The sequence below is a fragment of the Pezoporus occidentalis genome, unplaced genomic scaffold (assembly GCF_034315485.1).
Source record: "Pezoporus occidentalis ecotype Australia unplaced genomic scaffold, CSIRO_AGI_Poc_V1 ctg226, whole genome shotgun sequence".
Lineage (NCBI taxonomy): Eukaryota > Metazoa > Chordata > Aves > Psittaciformes > Psittacidae > Pezoporus > Pezoporus occidentalis.
Genome location: NW_026914138.1, coordinates 142,014 through 157,548, shown reverse-complemented (window position 1 = coordinate 157,548; position 15,535 = coordinate 142,014). Strand labels below are relative to the sequence as shown.

The 15,535-nt window shown below is 49.6% G+C and overlaps 1 protein-coding gene across 5 annotated transcripts in view; it reads right to left on the bottom strand.

Annotated features, from left to right (window-relative positions):
- The window catches only part of AAK1 (AP2 associated kinase 1), a 74,686-nt gene that overhangs the window by 11,493 nt on the left and 47,658 nt on the right, over positions 1-15,535 (bottom strand). Inside the window, exons 16-19 of one of the 5 annotated variants that reach the window (XM_062620942.1) lie at positions 14,940-15,035; positions 5,214-5,315; positions 3,537-3,638; positions 2,247-2,357 (exon numbers count right to left, since the gene is read on the bottom strand). The exons of 2 other annotated variants lie outside the window; for them this stretch is intronic. In XM_062620942.1, coding sequence (XP_062476926.1) covers positions 2,247-2,357; positions 3,537-3,638; positions 5,214-5,315; positions 14,940-15,035 — 411 coding nt within the window. Of the gene's footprint in view, positions 1-2,246; positions 2,358-3,536; positions 3,639-5,213; positions 5,316-9,447; positions 9,526-14,939; positions 15,036-15,535 lie in introns of those variants that run through there. 2 more of the 5 variants (XM_062620944.1, XM_062620940.1) reach the window with 2 other exon arrangements.

Sequence of the window (15,535 nt, the reverse complement as noted above, 5' to 3'; positions counted from 1 at the left end):
TCAGAGGCTCTTGCTGTGCATCACTGCTTATTACACCTTAGACACCTAAAATACCTGCCAAAATCTGGTCCTCAATCGCTACATGAAAGCCAAGCTGATGGCTTCTAAGGAACAAGCAGATTGCTGTTTGACTCCCATCAAGAATAAAAGCTCTTTACCTAAAGCTGACAAATCTGATAACAGATTTTAGGTGAGATGAAGGAAGAAACCACCTGTGGTAATACCCTGTCCTCTGAAGGATGAGACCCAGAGAAACACCCCACACATCTGAGGGGAGCCTGGCCTGTGAGGTGTCAAAACCACAGAGATGCTTCATCAACACAGAGCCTCTTCTTGCCATCACTCTGGCTCTTCTCAACCTACCTGGGAGCCTTTGCAAGCCTCCTACTGCCATTTCCCTCCCTTTAACCACACAATAGCTCACAGCCCTGCAGTTTGCTGTACAAGAAGCTACTGAAGGGGCACTGCTCAGCTGTGGACTATAAGGGAAGAACAGGCTGATGAGTGGCCTTGCTTGGGTAAAACTCCTCCAAAAGCCTTTGAGCTCTCCTCAGGGACTGAACCTCACCAGAAGGAGAATTCTCCCTTCTCCCATACCTACAGCCTGTGCTGCACTTGGGAGATGCAATGAGGAGGAGCCTAGTGAAGGACACAGCACATTGTGGCTGCTCTTTCATGTCCTCCTGGTCCCACCATAACTTGCAGCATTGCAGTGCCACAGGCTGGCTATGCCCATGGACAGCAGCATCTGCCTCAGAGCTATCCTCAAAGCCAGGACTGCACACAGAAGCAAACAGGAAGGGACTGAGAGGGATGTACAGTGAATGATGACACCCAGAGCTGGGCTGGAAAACAAGCCAGAAATGAGATTTGGGAAGGTTTTAAAGTCTCAATTTTCCCCAGGAAACGCGAGTCCTCCTCATCCCAGAGGGAACAGCAGAGCAACCCAGGGGGTCCATTCATTCCTTGTCCCACCCATGGTGTCTGGGCTTTGCTGTGCTCCACACACGGAGGAATAACTGCTCCACGTACATGCCAAGCCATTTACTCAAAGTGTATTACAGCAAGGAGCAATTACAGCAAGTGCTTGTTTAAACCCAAAAGCTCTGTGAAGAAAGCACAAGCTCATTTTGAAGTGCATATCAAGTGTAAGAATGGATTCCAGACTGGTTTTCCAGCGAGTCCTCCGAGCACAGATCATTCTCTGTTGCTATAGGGATACTCACCAAGTGAGCTAAGCAAAACCCAGCATCGAGGGGCACTCAGCAGTCAACATCTGTGCTATGGGCCTCTGTTGAAGGCAGTAAATAGCACAGAAGTCCTGGTCTTCCTCCCACCCAGGTGGATGTGTAGCACCCCCATAGTCACTACAAGCCTGGCTTTATGGCAGTCACCCACTAACACCTGGCGTTGTCCCCACTGCGCCCAACTGCTTTAGCCCATAGTAGGCAGGTGCTATGTGGAGTTAGGACCCAGCTTCCCAGGGCCCTCTACTCGTGTTAGTGGAAAGAGCAGAGAGCTCCGGTCACTGCAGTGTTCCCAGAGCTGCCCTCGAGCTCAAACACTGCAAGAGCTGATCTGCAGCTCTTGGGATGGGCCACACAGGGGTTGCTTCTCTTCTCCAGCTCTGCTTTCTTGGGTTACTATAAAGCTGTTCCACTTCTCAGCTGGGTATTGCACTTACAGGCCTGCTTTCACCCCTGCTGTGAGGCTGAAGTTTGACTCAAGAGCCTTCTCCTGCTAGCCTCTGAAAAGGAAAACAGCTTCGAGATCTGGAAGAGCTCAGTCCCATGCCTCACATGCTAACAAACCCCTTTAGTGTCACAAACCCCTGTCACTGGTACAGATGGGTGTCAGGCTCCCTTCCAGAATGAATAATGCAGCCCCAAAATCAGGTCTTAAACACCATGTACAAAGAGCAAAACCAGAGGGCATTCACTTATGAACCTGAAGAAGGGCTACATACAAAAGCCTGCCCTTTAAACCTATTGTATCCCTTCTGCTGCATCCTTGCTTCATGGAAACCTTGTCTTTACAGTCAAGCTGAATGCTTTCATTTATCCTTTTCCCTTAGTACTTCAATGTGCAGTCCAAGTTTAACCAGCTTGGGAAGGAAACAAAGCAATGGCTTGGGGAAAAAGAAAAACCACCACCATGGATGAGAGCATCTGATTGTGTGAACTGGGAGCAGCTACAGAGCACGTCCCAGGACCGGGAGGTGTGAAGAGACAAAGGGACAGTTTTACCTTTGTGAGGTTGAGGTGCGAAAGCTACCGGAGCAAACTCATCCACGAGGTCAGCAGCAGGGTTAGAAAGCAGAGAACAGTCAAGCAGAGAGTCTTCCCCAGTGAGAGAGTCTGAATCCACGTTAGCATCCACAAGGTAGCATTAAACAGGACACAAACACTGTTAAGCTCATGTTCCCACATCCCTTTTCCCAGTACCATTTGTTGTGGTGGGAACACTCCCTGCTGCTCTGCAGTGAGGGCAGGGGGACTCCCAACACCTTCAGGAACAAGTAACACACTCCCTGGGTCTCACTGCCCTCTAAAGCCCAGGACACAACCACAAGATCCCACACAAGTGACACGTTAAAGTAGGGGCAGCAAAGGGGAGTTTGGGAAGGGAAGAGAGATGAAGGGCAAAACTCTGGCAAAAAAAGTGAATGTGCAGCCTATTTCATAGGAGATCTCTGAGAAGATGGACCTCAAGTCCACCTGCAGCCAAAGCAGGCAGATTCCAGACTGGTTTGGGGTGGAAAGGGCCTTAAAGCTCACCCAGTTCCAACCCCTGCGCCACAGGCAGCAACCCCTTCCACTAGAGCAGCTCGCTCCAAGCCCCTGTGTCAAACCTGGCCTTGAACACTGCCAGGGATGGGGCAGCCACAGCTTCTCGGGGCACCCTGTGCCAGCGCCTCAGCACCCTCACAGGGAAGAGCTTCTGCCTTAGATCTAACCTGAACTCCCCCTGTTTCAGTCTGAACCCATCACCCCTTGTCCTATCCCTACAGTCCCTGATGAAGAGCCCCTCTGCAGCATCCTTGTAGCCTCCTTCAGACACTGGAAGCTGCTCTGAGCTCTCCACGCAGCTTCTCTTCTCCAGGCTGAACAGCCCCAATGTTCTCAGCCTGGCTCCATACAGGAGCTGCTCCATCCCCTTTATCATCTTGGTGCCTTTCTCCTGACTTGCTCCAATTCCATGGCCTTCCCAGGAACAAAGGGATAGGAACCGTTTCCTACGGTGTCCCAGTCCAGCAGAAAAGCCAGTGACTGCTCCAGCACTTCATTGGAGCAATACTCCAGCACCTACAGCTCTGTAGTGGTGGGCTGAAGGAGCCCAGTGCTCTTGTACAGGGAGACACAAGCAACCCTGACCTCCGAGGAACCACACAGCATCTGCTTCCAAGACACAGAAGCAAGCCCAGTTTCCCCTGGTGGGCAAAGCAGCAGGAGAAGGGGTGCTTATGTGACTCCCACAGCCCACAGGGGTACGACACAACCCTGTGCCCCCAACCAACACCCTCCTGCCTCACCAACCTGTTCTGTTGGAGGCCACCGACTCGGTCTGCGAGACGAGGCGCTGGGGCAGCGGAGCCTCCAGGCCTGGAATGAGACTCTCCACGGCTACGTCAGCTTTTCCTTTCCACACGTGGGGAGCAGCAGAGCAGAGGAGAAGCCAGAGGTCAGTTTGCAAGAGGCAGCATTAGGAGGAATTAAGGCAGCAGCTGTCTGAATGCTTTAGTGACCCTTGAACACATGGCAGCTACGCTGGCAGCAACACCAGGCTGAAGTTAGACCGATGCTAATGCAATCCTGAAGGAGGACTCGGACACATCAGTGTCTGAAGGCCTGAGGCTGGGTAAATAACTAGATCTTTAGCCAGCACAAGGGAAACATCGACCTTTAAAGTGTCCCCCTGCATTAGAAGTAACAGATCACTCAAATTCCCACTGCAGAACCCTTAATGTAGTCCCAGTTAAGCTTGGCAAAAGCCAAGCTGTGGCATCTTTCTGTCCCATTTTGAGCAGAGCACCCTACAGAGAGGTGGTGAAGACTTGGAACTCAGTATCTGGGGGAGAACACGAGTCCCCAGCATCATTTAATGCTGGTGTCCATTCCGTGGATCCAAACTGAGTTATTTATAGAGGCTGCATAGAAAGGGAAGGGGTAACTGCCACGGTCATACCTGTCTGGGTCTCCTCCTCGAGGACCAACATCAAGGTAATGACCAATGAACAAGGATGCCCTCAAATGCTAGGACCAGAAACGGTCTGATTGCTCAGCCTAGGAGAGATTCATGACTATTTCTGCTTGCATAGCAGTGTGTGTGATTTGCAGGGTCATTATCTAAGGGTATTCAGACAACTGCCAAAGACTGCAGAAGGGAGAAGAAGAAAGAACAGGACCCATTTCCCACCTTCCTATTCAGAGCTACAGAGGTTGCAACCAGCTAACCAGGGGACATGGCTGGGACCCAAACCCACAACAGGAGCCGATTGCAACTGACTGCAGCTTGCAATTGTCAGCCTTTAGTACATCAGACAAGTAGATAAAAAACATGATTCTGAAACATATATGAAGCCTGTTGGGTCTGGGCACATTGATTCCCAGCATATGCCCCAGGCCAAAGGCAATGCTCCCTCGTCACCCTGCTGAGGGCCGATGGAGACATGGACCATGGTTCCACACTGAGCCTTTAGCAGAAACAGAGGAGTTCTTGTTATCTCCTTCAGTCAGCTTTTAACTTTCTTCTACTGTGAGCAGGCAAACACTGCAGGCACAACCATGGTTGCTGTGCCACATCAGTAAGCTTAGAGTTTAAATGTAAACACCAAGTCTTTGCTGTTCTCACAGAGAACAGGCACATCTGGTTTTGAATCATGGAATGGTTTGGGTTGGAAGGGACCTTAAAGCTCATCCAGCTCCAACCCCTGCCACGGGCAGGGACCCCTTCCACTGGAGCAGCTTGCTCCAAGCCCCTGTGTCCAACCTGGCCTTGAGCACTGCCAGGGATGGGGCAGCCACAGCTTCTCTGGGCACCCTGTGCCAGCGCCTCAGCACCCTCACATCATCCATAGCTTCCCATCGCATTGAGTTTCCCCAACAGCAGCAGCTGTTTTGGGAGCCCAGTGGGGTCAACAGGCAGAGGCAGCATGCAGGACAAGACATGCTGTGTAAGACAGAGGGGAGGGGGCACCCTGGGTTTCTCTTTACCATTCACAGCATCTGAGGTGCTACCGAAGGGGTCAGCGAGAGGCAGGATATCAGGGAGCAGAAGCGCAGTCTCAGGAGATTTGAGTCCCTCAATCAGTTTTTCTGGGTTACAGCAGGAAAAGGAGGAAAGCAGCAGAGAAAGAAAAGCAAACAGAAGAGACAACGTTAATCAGGAGCTCAGTTCAGGGCCTCAGAGTCCAGCGTGGCAGCCTCCGAAGAGCATCCGCACAGTGTTGTGGGCAAATACACTATCACTGAGAGATGGTAGAGGGCAGCTCCTCACTCACCATGGTCTTCTAAGACAGCTGAGGATATCCTCATCCACTGTGCACTGCTCTCCCTAAGGAGCCTATTCATTTGCTCAAGAATGGAATACTCACAGCTTCAGCAAAGGCAGGAATCACGGAGACACTGAAGTGCCAGACACTGGAACCTGCCCTTGGGTTAAACAGCTCTTTAGGTACCAATTCATTATGTCAATGATCAGGTTTCAAATCAGACGCATCATTCTCAGCAGCACAACTCTCTGTGGTTCCCATTATCCCTCACACAAAGAAATGCAGAGAGCCCAGGCAAAAAGCTCATCTCAGTTATTAATCTGGTGGATGAGTGATTTCACCATCAAACTAAGCAGGTTTCCAGGACCCAGATGAATGATTCAGCTTTCCCAAGGGATTCTTCACAAAGGAAGGAGATAAAGGACGTTCTGAGGGCTTGCTAGAAGGAATCACCTTCAGCAGAACACCTCTGATAAACTGTGCTCCACATGGACACACTCAACTTGTGGAAACGGTGCATTTGCAACCCAAGGTTAGAAGGAGCTGTGGCCCTGGCCCTCCTTTACAAAGCTTTTACATCCATGGTTTGTGTTGGGAGCTCAAAGGCTGGTGGTGTTATTTATTATCCACGTGGCTCTCAACAACTCAGGCTCTGGAATCCTGCTCTATAAAAGACAATGCTGAGAAAGCCAAAGAAGAGCTTAAACTGAACTGTTCCATACATGGCAATGCCATCCATCTCTTTTATTGCCCTATGTAAGTAATAACACAGCCTTGTGGCTTTGGAGCTACTTAGTCAAAGCAGCACAACTTCTACTCCCCATGGAATACCTCACAAGCCACTAAAGCAACCAGGAGGGGAAGGAAATCTAACAAGCAAGCCAAGAGGCAGCTGTTGTATCATTAAGGGCCTGAAGAAGGTCAACTGAAAGGAAAAACCTGATGTACTTGAATGTACTTGCACCCTTGGATGTGCTTGCAGCCTCCCCACCTCAATGAGGAATACACAGTATTAAAGGTTGCATTTGCCAAAGAAAAGGCACCCTAACTGCATCCCATTGGATGAACAAGAAGGCCGGGAGCAGGGGGTTGGGAACAAAAAGCAGTCTTAATGCTATCAAAAAGGGGACTAAGAGGATGGAATTGCTTAAAGGGTGTTGGGAAAGCACAACACAACACAGGAGAGAGGCCTGGTGACAACAAGGAACATGCTCAACTCCTTTGCCCATAAGTGAAGCAGTAGGTAACAGGCATTCAGCCAGGTACCAGTTAATCCAGAGAGCCAGGCACAAGACATAACTGCAGCAGGACCTACGGACTGCCTCAGAGTTGAGCAGTTTCAGGCTGGGTTTGGCTCCTACTTTGAGATGAAGTTTGTCAGCAGTTAAGTGACACATGGGACATGGCGAGTGCATTCCCATTTCAGGCCTAAGATAATCCTTTCAGAGCAGTCTGCAGTCAGAGCACACCTGCACTAACCATCCCTTTTACAATCCCATTGCCAAGTGTCTCCCTCCTTCCACCTTACCTTTCCAAACAGCTTCCTCCTTTCCCATTACTGCAGAGTCTCCATTTAACACAGTGGATCTGCCTCTTGGTCAGGTACTAGACTGTTGCCTATTGAGCTGAGCCACATTATGAACATGCAGAAACTGAGACCAAACAGGGTGTTCCTTCTTCCCTACATGTTAGTTTTAAACCCTGGCCCCTGGGCTCAACTGGTTTTATGCAACGCTTTAGGCTGTCAGTGGTTCTTTGTGTTATCTTGCCTCACGAGACCTCCTTGCTTGTTTCCCCCCATTGTAGGTGCTGTTACTGGCAGTCACCTCAACACCCAGTGCATGATTCAAGGAACTTTATCCCTTTTGAGTGAGGCTGGGAAGTCCAACAAGAACAAGGTGTCAGGATGGATGGGAAAGGAAAGACCAAAAGCAGCAGAAAAAAAATCAGAGGCCTCAAGTCTGTTTTGAGGCTTAGCAATTCATTCCCCTGCTTTGCTTTGTGCTGCATCTTCTATCAACCTGAGGATGAAGAGGTACAGGAACAGCAGTTGCTTTAAGTAGTGGGGAAACTCACGTTCAACTAAGAGCAAAGGAGAAGTTAATGAAGGCCCTGTGAAATCCATGGCCCCACATTAGTTAGCAGGAACACCTCTACAACAGCTAGGACTGGTCTCTTTGGCATGACACAGTTATTAAACACACACATGTATGTGTCTTCTGAAGCCACATCAGACACTCAGGTCCAAGAACCCAGCGTGCCTCTGCAGTGGCAAATAAACCCAGCTCTTGAGCCCCTGCTTCACCACTGCTCCAGTGACCGAAGCAGTGACTCAAGGAGGGCATCTTCTGCACGCTGGGCACGAGTATCAGCTGCAGTTCAGCTCCACGGGGCCCTAGAAGGAAAAGCCTTCTCCCTCATGATACTGAGCTGCAGTTTGGGTTCTGCTACCAAGGGAAGTCTCCAGCAGAAGTTTAACTTGTCATTTCCAAGGGAAAAGCTGCTTCACCTGCAAGTGAAGTCATGGCTGAGATGGTGAGCAGGCACCAATGCTAAGTAACCTGTATGAGTAAGGAATACAGCAGTGCAAGGCGAGGGAAAACTGGGATAAGTAGTCTCATTTCTGGTACCTGTACTAACCCTACAGTTCCAAGTCAAGTACAGGTGAAGTGATCTTCAACTGCAGAGCAGACAGAGGAATTTATACTGTCAGAGTCCTTCTGCCTCAAACCCAACGGACAGATCCTGATTATTCCTACAGAGACAAATGCACAAGGCCAAGAAAACGTAACCCAATATAAAGGTATTTCTATCAGAGAGCTCCTGAAGGGCTTTACATGAACTCCAGGTGCTTTAACCGATACCTGTGCTCCCACATGAGGCTGCCTCTTGGAGACATCCTCTCCCCCAGGCTTTGGGGGTCACAGGGGAAGAAAGCTCGGCTCTGGTTCAGGACTGAGCTGACCATTGGGTTTTCTACTTTTCCCATTCTCAGGCCTGACAGGATAGCAGCAGCCTCTCCATGGCTTTGCACCAGTGAGTAAGGACAGGGGCTGAGTAAGCAAGAGTCAACAGCACTCCTTAAGAAGGTGTCTGAGCTTACCAGTGTGCAGGGGGTGGATTAAAAAGTGCCCCATCAGCCCTTCCCAGAGCTAAAGCCCAGGCAAATACTGCAGCCTTTGGACAAGTGTTTCACGTTCTTGTGATGTTCCAGTTCCTCCCAGTAAGAAACGAGTGATTATTGCCTCTCAGAGCCACAGTAAGCAAAACCCACTGCAGAGAAAGCAACGTGAGAGCCTACAGCTAACAGCTCTCACAGGCAGCCCCAAACCAGAGATGCTGGTAGCTTCGGAGACTGCAAAACCAAATCACTTCCTCCTGGAATGAAAGCAAGAGCCTTTCCTCTGATTGGCACCAGCATAAGAAGGAGGTAATGCCATTTCCCATCAGCAGAATTAACTCTGATTTATACCACAGGACCAGCAGGCAGGTTCAAACCCCATGCGTAGGGTGGGAAGCACAGCTCTGGACAATACAGGGAGAAACTCCTGACCTTTTCCTTCAGATCCCTTCTTTTCTAACACATGCAACAGTGTGATTTGGGGGATTTTAAATCAGTTTGCACAGACTTTGCCTCTGCAAAGCCTCAGCTGGCATGCTGCATTTATACTGGGCAATAGTGATTTGTCAAGCAGCAAAGTATCTGCAGGAAGCATTTTAAGAAGGACTAGAGTTATGAAAACCTATAAACCAAGAGACAAGGGTGGCAAATGGGGTTTGAGTCAGAGCAGGACATTAGAAAGAAGAAAGACTCCTGAAACACTCGAAGTTAAAAAGGGAACAGAGGGCAAAGCTCTGCCCTCAGCTGTAACACAGCCAACAGCCAAGACGCAACACCTCAAAGCCAAAGGAGATGCCACCAGCCAGGCACAGCACACAGCAAGAACGTTACTCACTCGTGTACTGGGGAGGAAGAGCAAAAAGAAAGGCAGCTCAATAGAGCACACAGCAGAGGTCTTTTCTTCGGATGTCAACTGAGGAAGAAAGACAAGGGTGTGAAACTCCTGCCAAGTCCAGTGTGCTGTGAGTGGGAGGGCAAGTCACCAAGGTGGGCAGGGATTAGTCATTCTGCCTATTGATTAGCCAAGGACCAAAGAGTAAAGGAGGCCCTGCATGCTACGCAGCAGCAGAGCACCTGGACTCATCAAAGGAAGGCACTGGACTTTCATTTTCCTAATGGAGTTCTTGTGACTTGGGATTGTTTCTTATACAGCAGAAGGAGGAAGAGAAGGATAACAAACAGGAGGAGTTGGCATGCTTTAAATACCCATCACTTTGCAGCACCGCAGAGAGTAACAGGACAGCATTTAACAGATGAGACTCAATCTTAGGTTATCTCTTCAGATCTCAATATCCTTTTGGATCAAACCAAAACCCCGAACAGAAATGATACTACTTGCACTTCTTTCGCTGGGATTCCTGTAGCCCATTGGCTTTGTTCCTCCAACTCATCCGTATTGTACTCTCAGTTAACAACATGGCAACAAGTTCAAGTTCCTATATGAGTAGCTCTCCTTTTGCCTCTTCCCAACTCCAGATGTAAACTCAGATCCTTACACATCCATAAGTGCTTGTGTGTATCTGCAATTACTTCATCTCAGTGTGTCACAGAATCCCAGACTGGTTTGGGCTGAAGGGACCTTAAACTGTCCCTTTTCAACCCCCTGCCCATGGCAGGGCGTTGGAGCTGGATGATCTTGGTTTGAATCTGCACTGCAAGATACCTACTCCCTTAGCCCTTTGATGAGCATCCTCTCAGACTAACACCAAAATGCATCAGACCGTGAACATCTGAAGCAAATAAAAAGGCAAGAATCATCCTTAAGTGTTATTCAAAAGCTTTAGAGAACTCCAACATGACAATGACTCTATAATAAGCAACACTGTTTGCTTTCCCATCAGAAACGAGAACCAGCGTGGGCTCAGATGGCACAGGGGTGCTTTCTTGGCCTGTGTTTCCTTCCCCAGCTCTATCTGTGTGTTTACTTAGCTGTGCCAGACATGGAACATCTCTTGTCTCACTTTCTGTTACGGTCAGGACAATGCCACAGAGGGCTCTTGGTGGTGCTGTTCCTCAGACAAACAACTCCACTAAAGACACATTTGTCCCTCAGCTGCAGTTAAGCTGCTGAATTACTGCAGGGAGTAAATGGTCGTGTCAATGCACAAAGAAGGATCCATTCTCCTTTGAGGAGGGCTATCAAAGATGGGCTCATTGTGCAACGATGGCACCGTAGTCGGTTCTGATGCAGGGAGGCCCCCAGTACAACCACAGGGACTCAGCCTGTGCAATCCACAGCACGAGGGAGTTTGTCCTCCAGCCAGAGCCATGGGGGAGCAGAGCTGCTGTTTCTCAGCTCTCACACCTCAGTGCTGCTGCTCCACAGCTTCTCCATGCTTGCTCTGCTGCCAAGGACCCACTCCCACCACCTCATCTCTGCCTCTTCTGCAGAGAGGAGAGGAGAGAATGAGCTGGGTTAGGGTTAGGATTAGGGAAGGTCACGTATCTGGAACTAGAGTGAGGAGGAGACACGTCCCTCCCATCCCAACCAACCCTCAAGCCACTGGAAAGGAGTGGGCTTGGCAGCATCTCAGAGGGCATCTCACTCACCTTGGTTATCTCAACACATGTTTCTAGACTAAGAGGATCTAAACCCTTTCTTGACCCTACTGATGACTGCAGCATTCCAATTTCAGTGGTTAACAGGGGACATGGGCTAAAAGCACAAGTATTCACACACTGGGGCAAACCTCCCATTAAACCCTCCTGCAAAGCAGGCTTAAAACCCCAGATTTGGGACTATTCAGAGAGTGAAACCTCAATGACAAAGGGAAAGAGCAGTCTTGAAGCTTCATAACTCAGTTTAGTTTCAGGTCTCTTAAATACCTTGTGCAGGGTTTAGCAGTTAAATCCTCACTTTAACCCTAAAGCAAGGTTTAGGGTTAAATTGTCCTGAATTCATAGCAATAGACATGAAGCAGCCACATGTAACAGGAAAATCACCATTCCCCATTCTGATTTATCAGCAGTGGAGCCTGCAATAAGCTTCTTAAGAAGAACTTGGCTCCCTTTCCTGCACACGCACAAGGAAAAATGTCTGCAGCAGGAATATTTCATTCTCCCTTATTTTAACAGATGTTTTGCCATATTTTTTACATCCCTCTTGCCAGCTCCTCCTCCTAGTTACAATTCTATTAAGACTTGCAGCCATTATATGCAGGAGAAGGAGGAATATATTGAAAACCATTCTACTTCCTCTTGATTATTGGCCAGAGCTGGTATTTCTGCCTTCTATGGGTGCTGTTACCTCTTCTCCAGAAGCACTTGATGAGAAACATGGTACCCACAACAAATGAAAACCCATCTCCTCTAGGACACTGAGCATCTCCAGTGCTGTGACCCACACGAACGCTCTGATAGAGCCAGCACTCCAGTTTGCCTTTACTGACCACACGGATCCCAACCTGTGATCTTGCTAAAGCAAGCAGCCCTACTTAGAATCATGGAATGGGTTGGGTTGGAAGGGACCTTAAAGCTCCTCCAGCTCCAACCCCTGCCACGGGCAGGGACCCCTTCCACAGGAGCAGCTTGCTCCAAGCCCCTGTGTCCAACCTGGCCTTGAGCACTGCCAGGGATGGGGCAGCCACAGCTTCTCTGGGCACCCTGTGCCAGCGCCTCAGCACCCTCACAGGGAAGAGCTTCTGCCTAAGAGCTCATCTCAGTCTCCCCTCTGGCAGGTTAAAGCCATTTCCCTTGGCCTGTCCCTACAGGCCCTTGCCTAAAGCCCCTCTCCAGGTTTCCTGCAGCCCCTTTAGGCACTGGAGCCGCTCTCAGGTCTCCCCTTCAGGAGCCTTCTCTTCTCCAGGCTGACCCAGCCCAGCTCTCTCAGCCTGGCTCCAGCCCTTGCAGCAGCTCCGTGGCCTCCTTAGAGCCACATGTGTTGGCTGCAGCTCCACAGCTCCTCCATTCTGCAGGGGGCTGCCTGCGGATGCACCCCATGGGTGTTTCCTGTGTTTCAGGCATCATTCCCTTGTTTCTCCTGAACCTGTAACAGGAAGGCTCACGCGTCCTGAGCATCCTGAGGAAAGGTGGGAAAGCCCAAGGAGGTCCCTGGCCACCATGCAGACAATGCCACCTGCACCCTCAGGTGCTAGCAAAGGGAACAAGTTCATAGCATAAGCAGATAAGAAAGCTGAGCCCTCAGCAGCCCCTCAGCTGCCACAGGTTTAGAGCTGACAACACGGGCTCTGTATGACAAATAGGGAAAATACCAGATAAAAGCCTTCCTTATGCCTGCACTGAAAGCCTTCCCTAACAACACTCCTCTTGTGAGCACGGGGTGAAGGCTCACGCTCGCTCCTCAAAGGGTTGCGCGTGCTCCCAGTCTATAAACCAGACGTGCAATGGTTTCAAAGCAATGAGATTCACTGTCAGGGCTTGAGAAGAAATGAACATATTCCGAACAGAAAGCAAGTATCCAGGCAGGAGCTCTTCCCTGTGAGGGTGCTGAGGCGCTGGCACAGGGTGCCCAGAGAAGCTGTGGCTGCCCCATCCCTGGCAGTGCTCAAGGCCAGGTTGGACACAGGGGCTTGGAGCAAGCTGCTCTAGTGGAAGGTGTCCCTGCCCGTGGCAGGGGGCTAGGACTGGATGAGCTTTAAGGTCCCTTCCAACCCAAACCAGGCTGGGATTCTGTGATTTAGAACTCGCAAAGAAATTGAGCTGCTTCTGCACACGACAAAGGCATCCTGGAAGCGTGCAACCAGAGATGCTGCTGTACCAAGAGACTGAAGGCAATCCCAGCTCTACTCAAAGGATGCCTTTCACATGCAAGTCAGCACATTGCTCTCCTCCAAGACCTCTCTGCTTGCCGTGGGGATGCTTCTGCCCAGGTAACATAGACACAGGGAAACAAAGATGACTCTGTTCTGTGTGACAGACACACAGATTGAAACCCCACGTCCATTCTGTTGAATTCACAAGCACAGATAGCTCCCTCCCAAGCTAAGGAGAGATCTCTGGCCCTTGAAAACATTTAGGAGCATCTGGCCTCAAGTTTTATATATATAAACCAGAGACATCTTTGCAGCAAGCCAACAAAGCCACATCTACATACACCACAAAACCTGCAGAGTGGTTATTGGTACCCAAGGGCAGCGTTGAAAGAAGCCACTGCAGAGGAACTGCCCCTGCTATGAAGAACTCTACAGCTCCTGCAGCCCAGGGTCCAACCGCTGCTTCATATGGTTGTGCTGTACCAAATGCAATAGGCAATAAGGAAAGCAACCACCTCAGCGTGCATCTGTCTGCATTGAGCACACTGCCAGAGCTGACAGACTTCATGTCAGGAAAACCAATGCTTCCAATGGTATTTGGGAGGAAGAAGAGCATGCAGGGACCTATCTGCCTTCTGTAAGCTTGTTTCACACAGGAGATGGGCTGGTCAAGTGCTGTAAGTTCTGTTTCTTCTCTTAACCTGCAGAATTTATGAGTAAAATCCCTGCGGAAGCAAACCACGTTTCTCGTGCTCTTTGAGCACCCACCAGAAGGAAGCAAGCTCCACAGTTAGGGAAAGAAACAGATACTTCTTTTTTTAACCCCAAATTGCTTAACTGTTCACGGAGAGATGCCACCTTTGCAAGCACAGCTTGAAGGCTGGTGTCCTCCACCAGTGAGCCACAGCTTGAGAGAAGGACAAGGGCAAGAGCTGTAACCAGCACTTGTCCTCTGGGGCTAGCGGCCAACAAGGGACCCGAAACATACATTGACAGGAGGAACTCCAAGGAAAAAAACCAACATTCCCATATTCCAAACCCCACCAGCTCCAAGGCACTTACATAATCTTGTGCTAAAAAGTGCTGGCAGAGATGCGTGCATAGGAAAGGCTCTGAAGCAGCACCGCAAAGCAAATGGAAATAGCTACCAACTGCACCAGAGGCTTTTGCCAAATGAGGAAATGTTCCATGTTAAACTCGTGCATCCGCAAGAGACCCTGGAAGCCAAAGAAACACTGACTCTAATGGCAAAGAAAAGAGGAGCAATAATAAAAACTACCCTTTCAAACCTGGAGCCTGATCTGAGCACAGCTTAGGTCAGAACAGGCAAATACCCAGGCGTTATTTTTGCCTTTGAATACTGAGCCTTTCAAGACACCAACACTGTTGGCATTAGAAACAAGGTGATAACCCTACAATCTGCCATGAAAACGAAGGGCTCTGCACTGCTCCCACTGATGAAAGCCTTACACACCACTACAGCTTGTCGATGCCCAGCACTCCTGGCTGAGGCCCAGGATTTCAAGTGTGCCTAGAAATAGAAGCAGATTAAGCATACAAAACAAAGACCACGAATGTGTGTGTCCCCCCCCCCCATAAAGTCAGTTCCAGTTACCTGGCGTGTCGGATAATGGGAGAGGAATGAAAGGATCAGGCACAGTCAGAAGAGAAGGGCTAGTGTCCAAGCTCAGAATGTCTTTCGTTTTCTCAGCTGGTACACAGGAAAAGGCAGAGTGAAACAGAGCAGAGAAACAAGGAGAAAGCATTGAGCAAAACCTCAGTGTCAGAGTGCAGGCTGTGGCCTGACAAGAACACACACACTCAGAACCAGTTTGTGTTGCCAGGGAAAGGAAAGCAAGAGGGAAAACCCAACAACCCCAAACAGCTATTACCATGTAGCTTTCCAACACAGCTGAACTCACAGACCTCTAAACATTCCTTGAAAGGGCAGTACTATTCCCTCACTTTACAGCAGGACAGAAGGTGAAATGCTTTCACAAAGGCCACACAGCAGCCCCACGCTGGGCCTCTTTGTCAGCAATATACAGCATCTTGCATCAGACAAGCTGTATCTACCAGCAAAGAGAAAGAAAAGGGCTAGAACCACCTAGTGCCAAAATACCTCCCAGAAACCTTCCTATGAGAGAGCTACTAAAAGAATCAAACATGCTACAGCACCCAGAAAGCCCAGAACATGCAGATGCTTCTCAG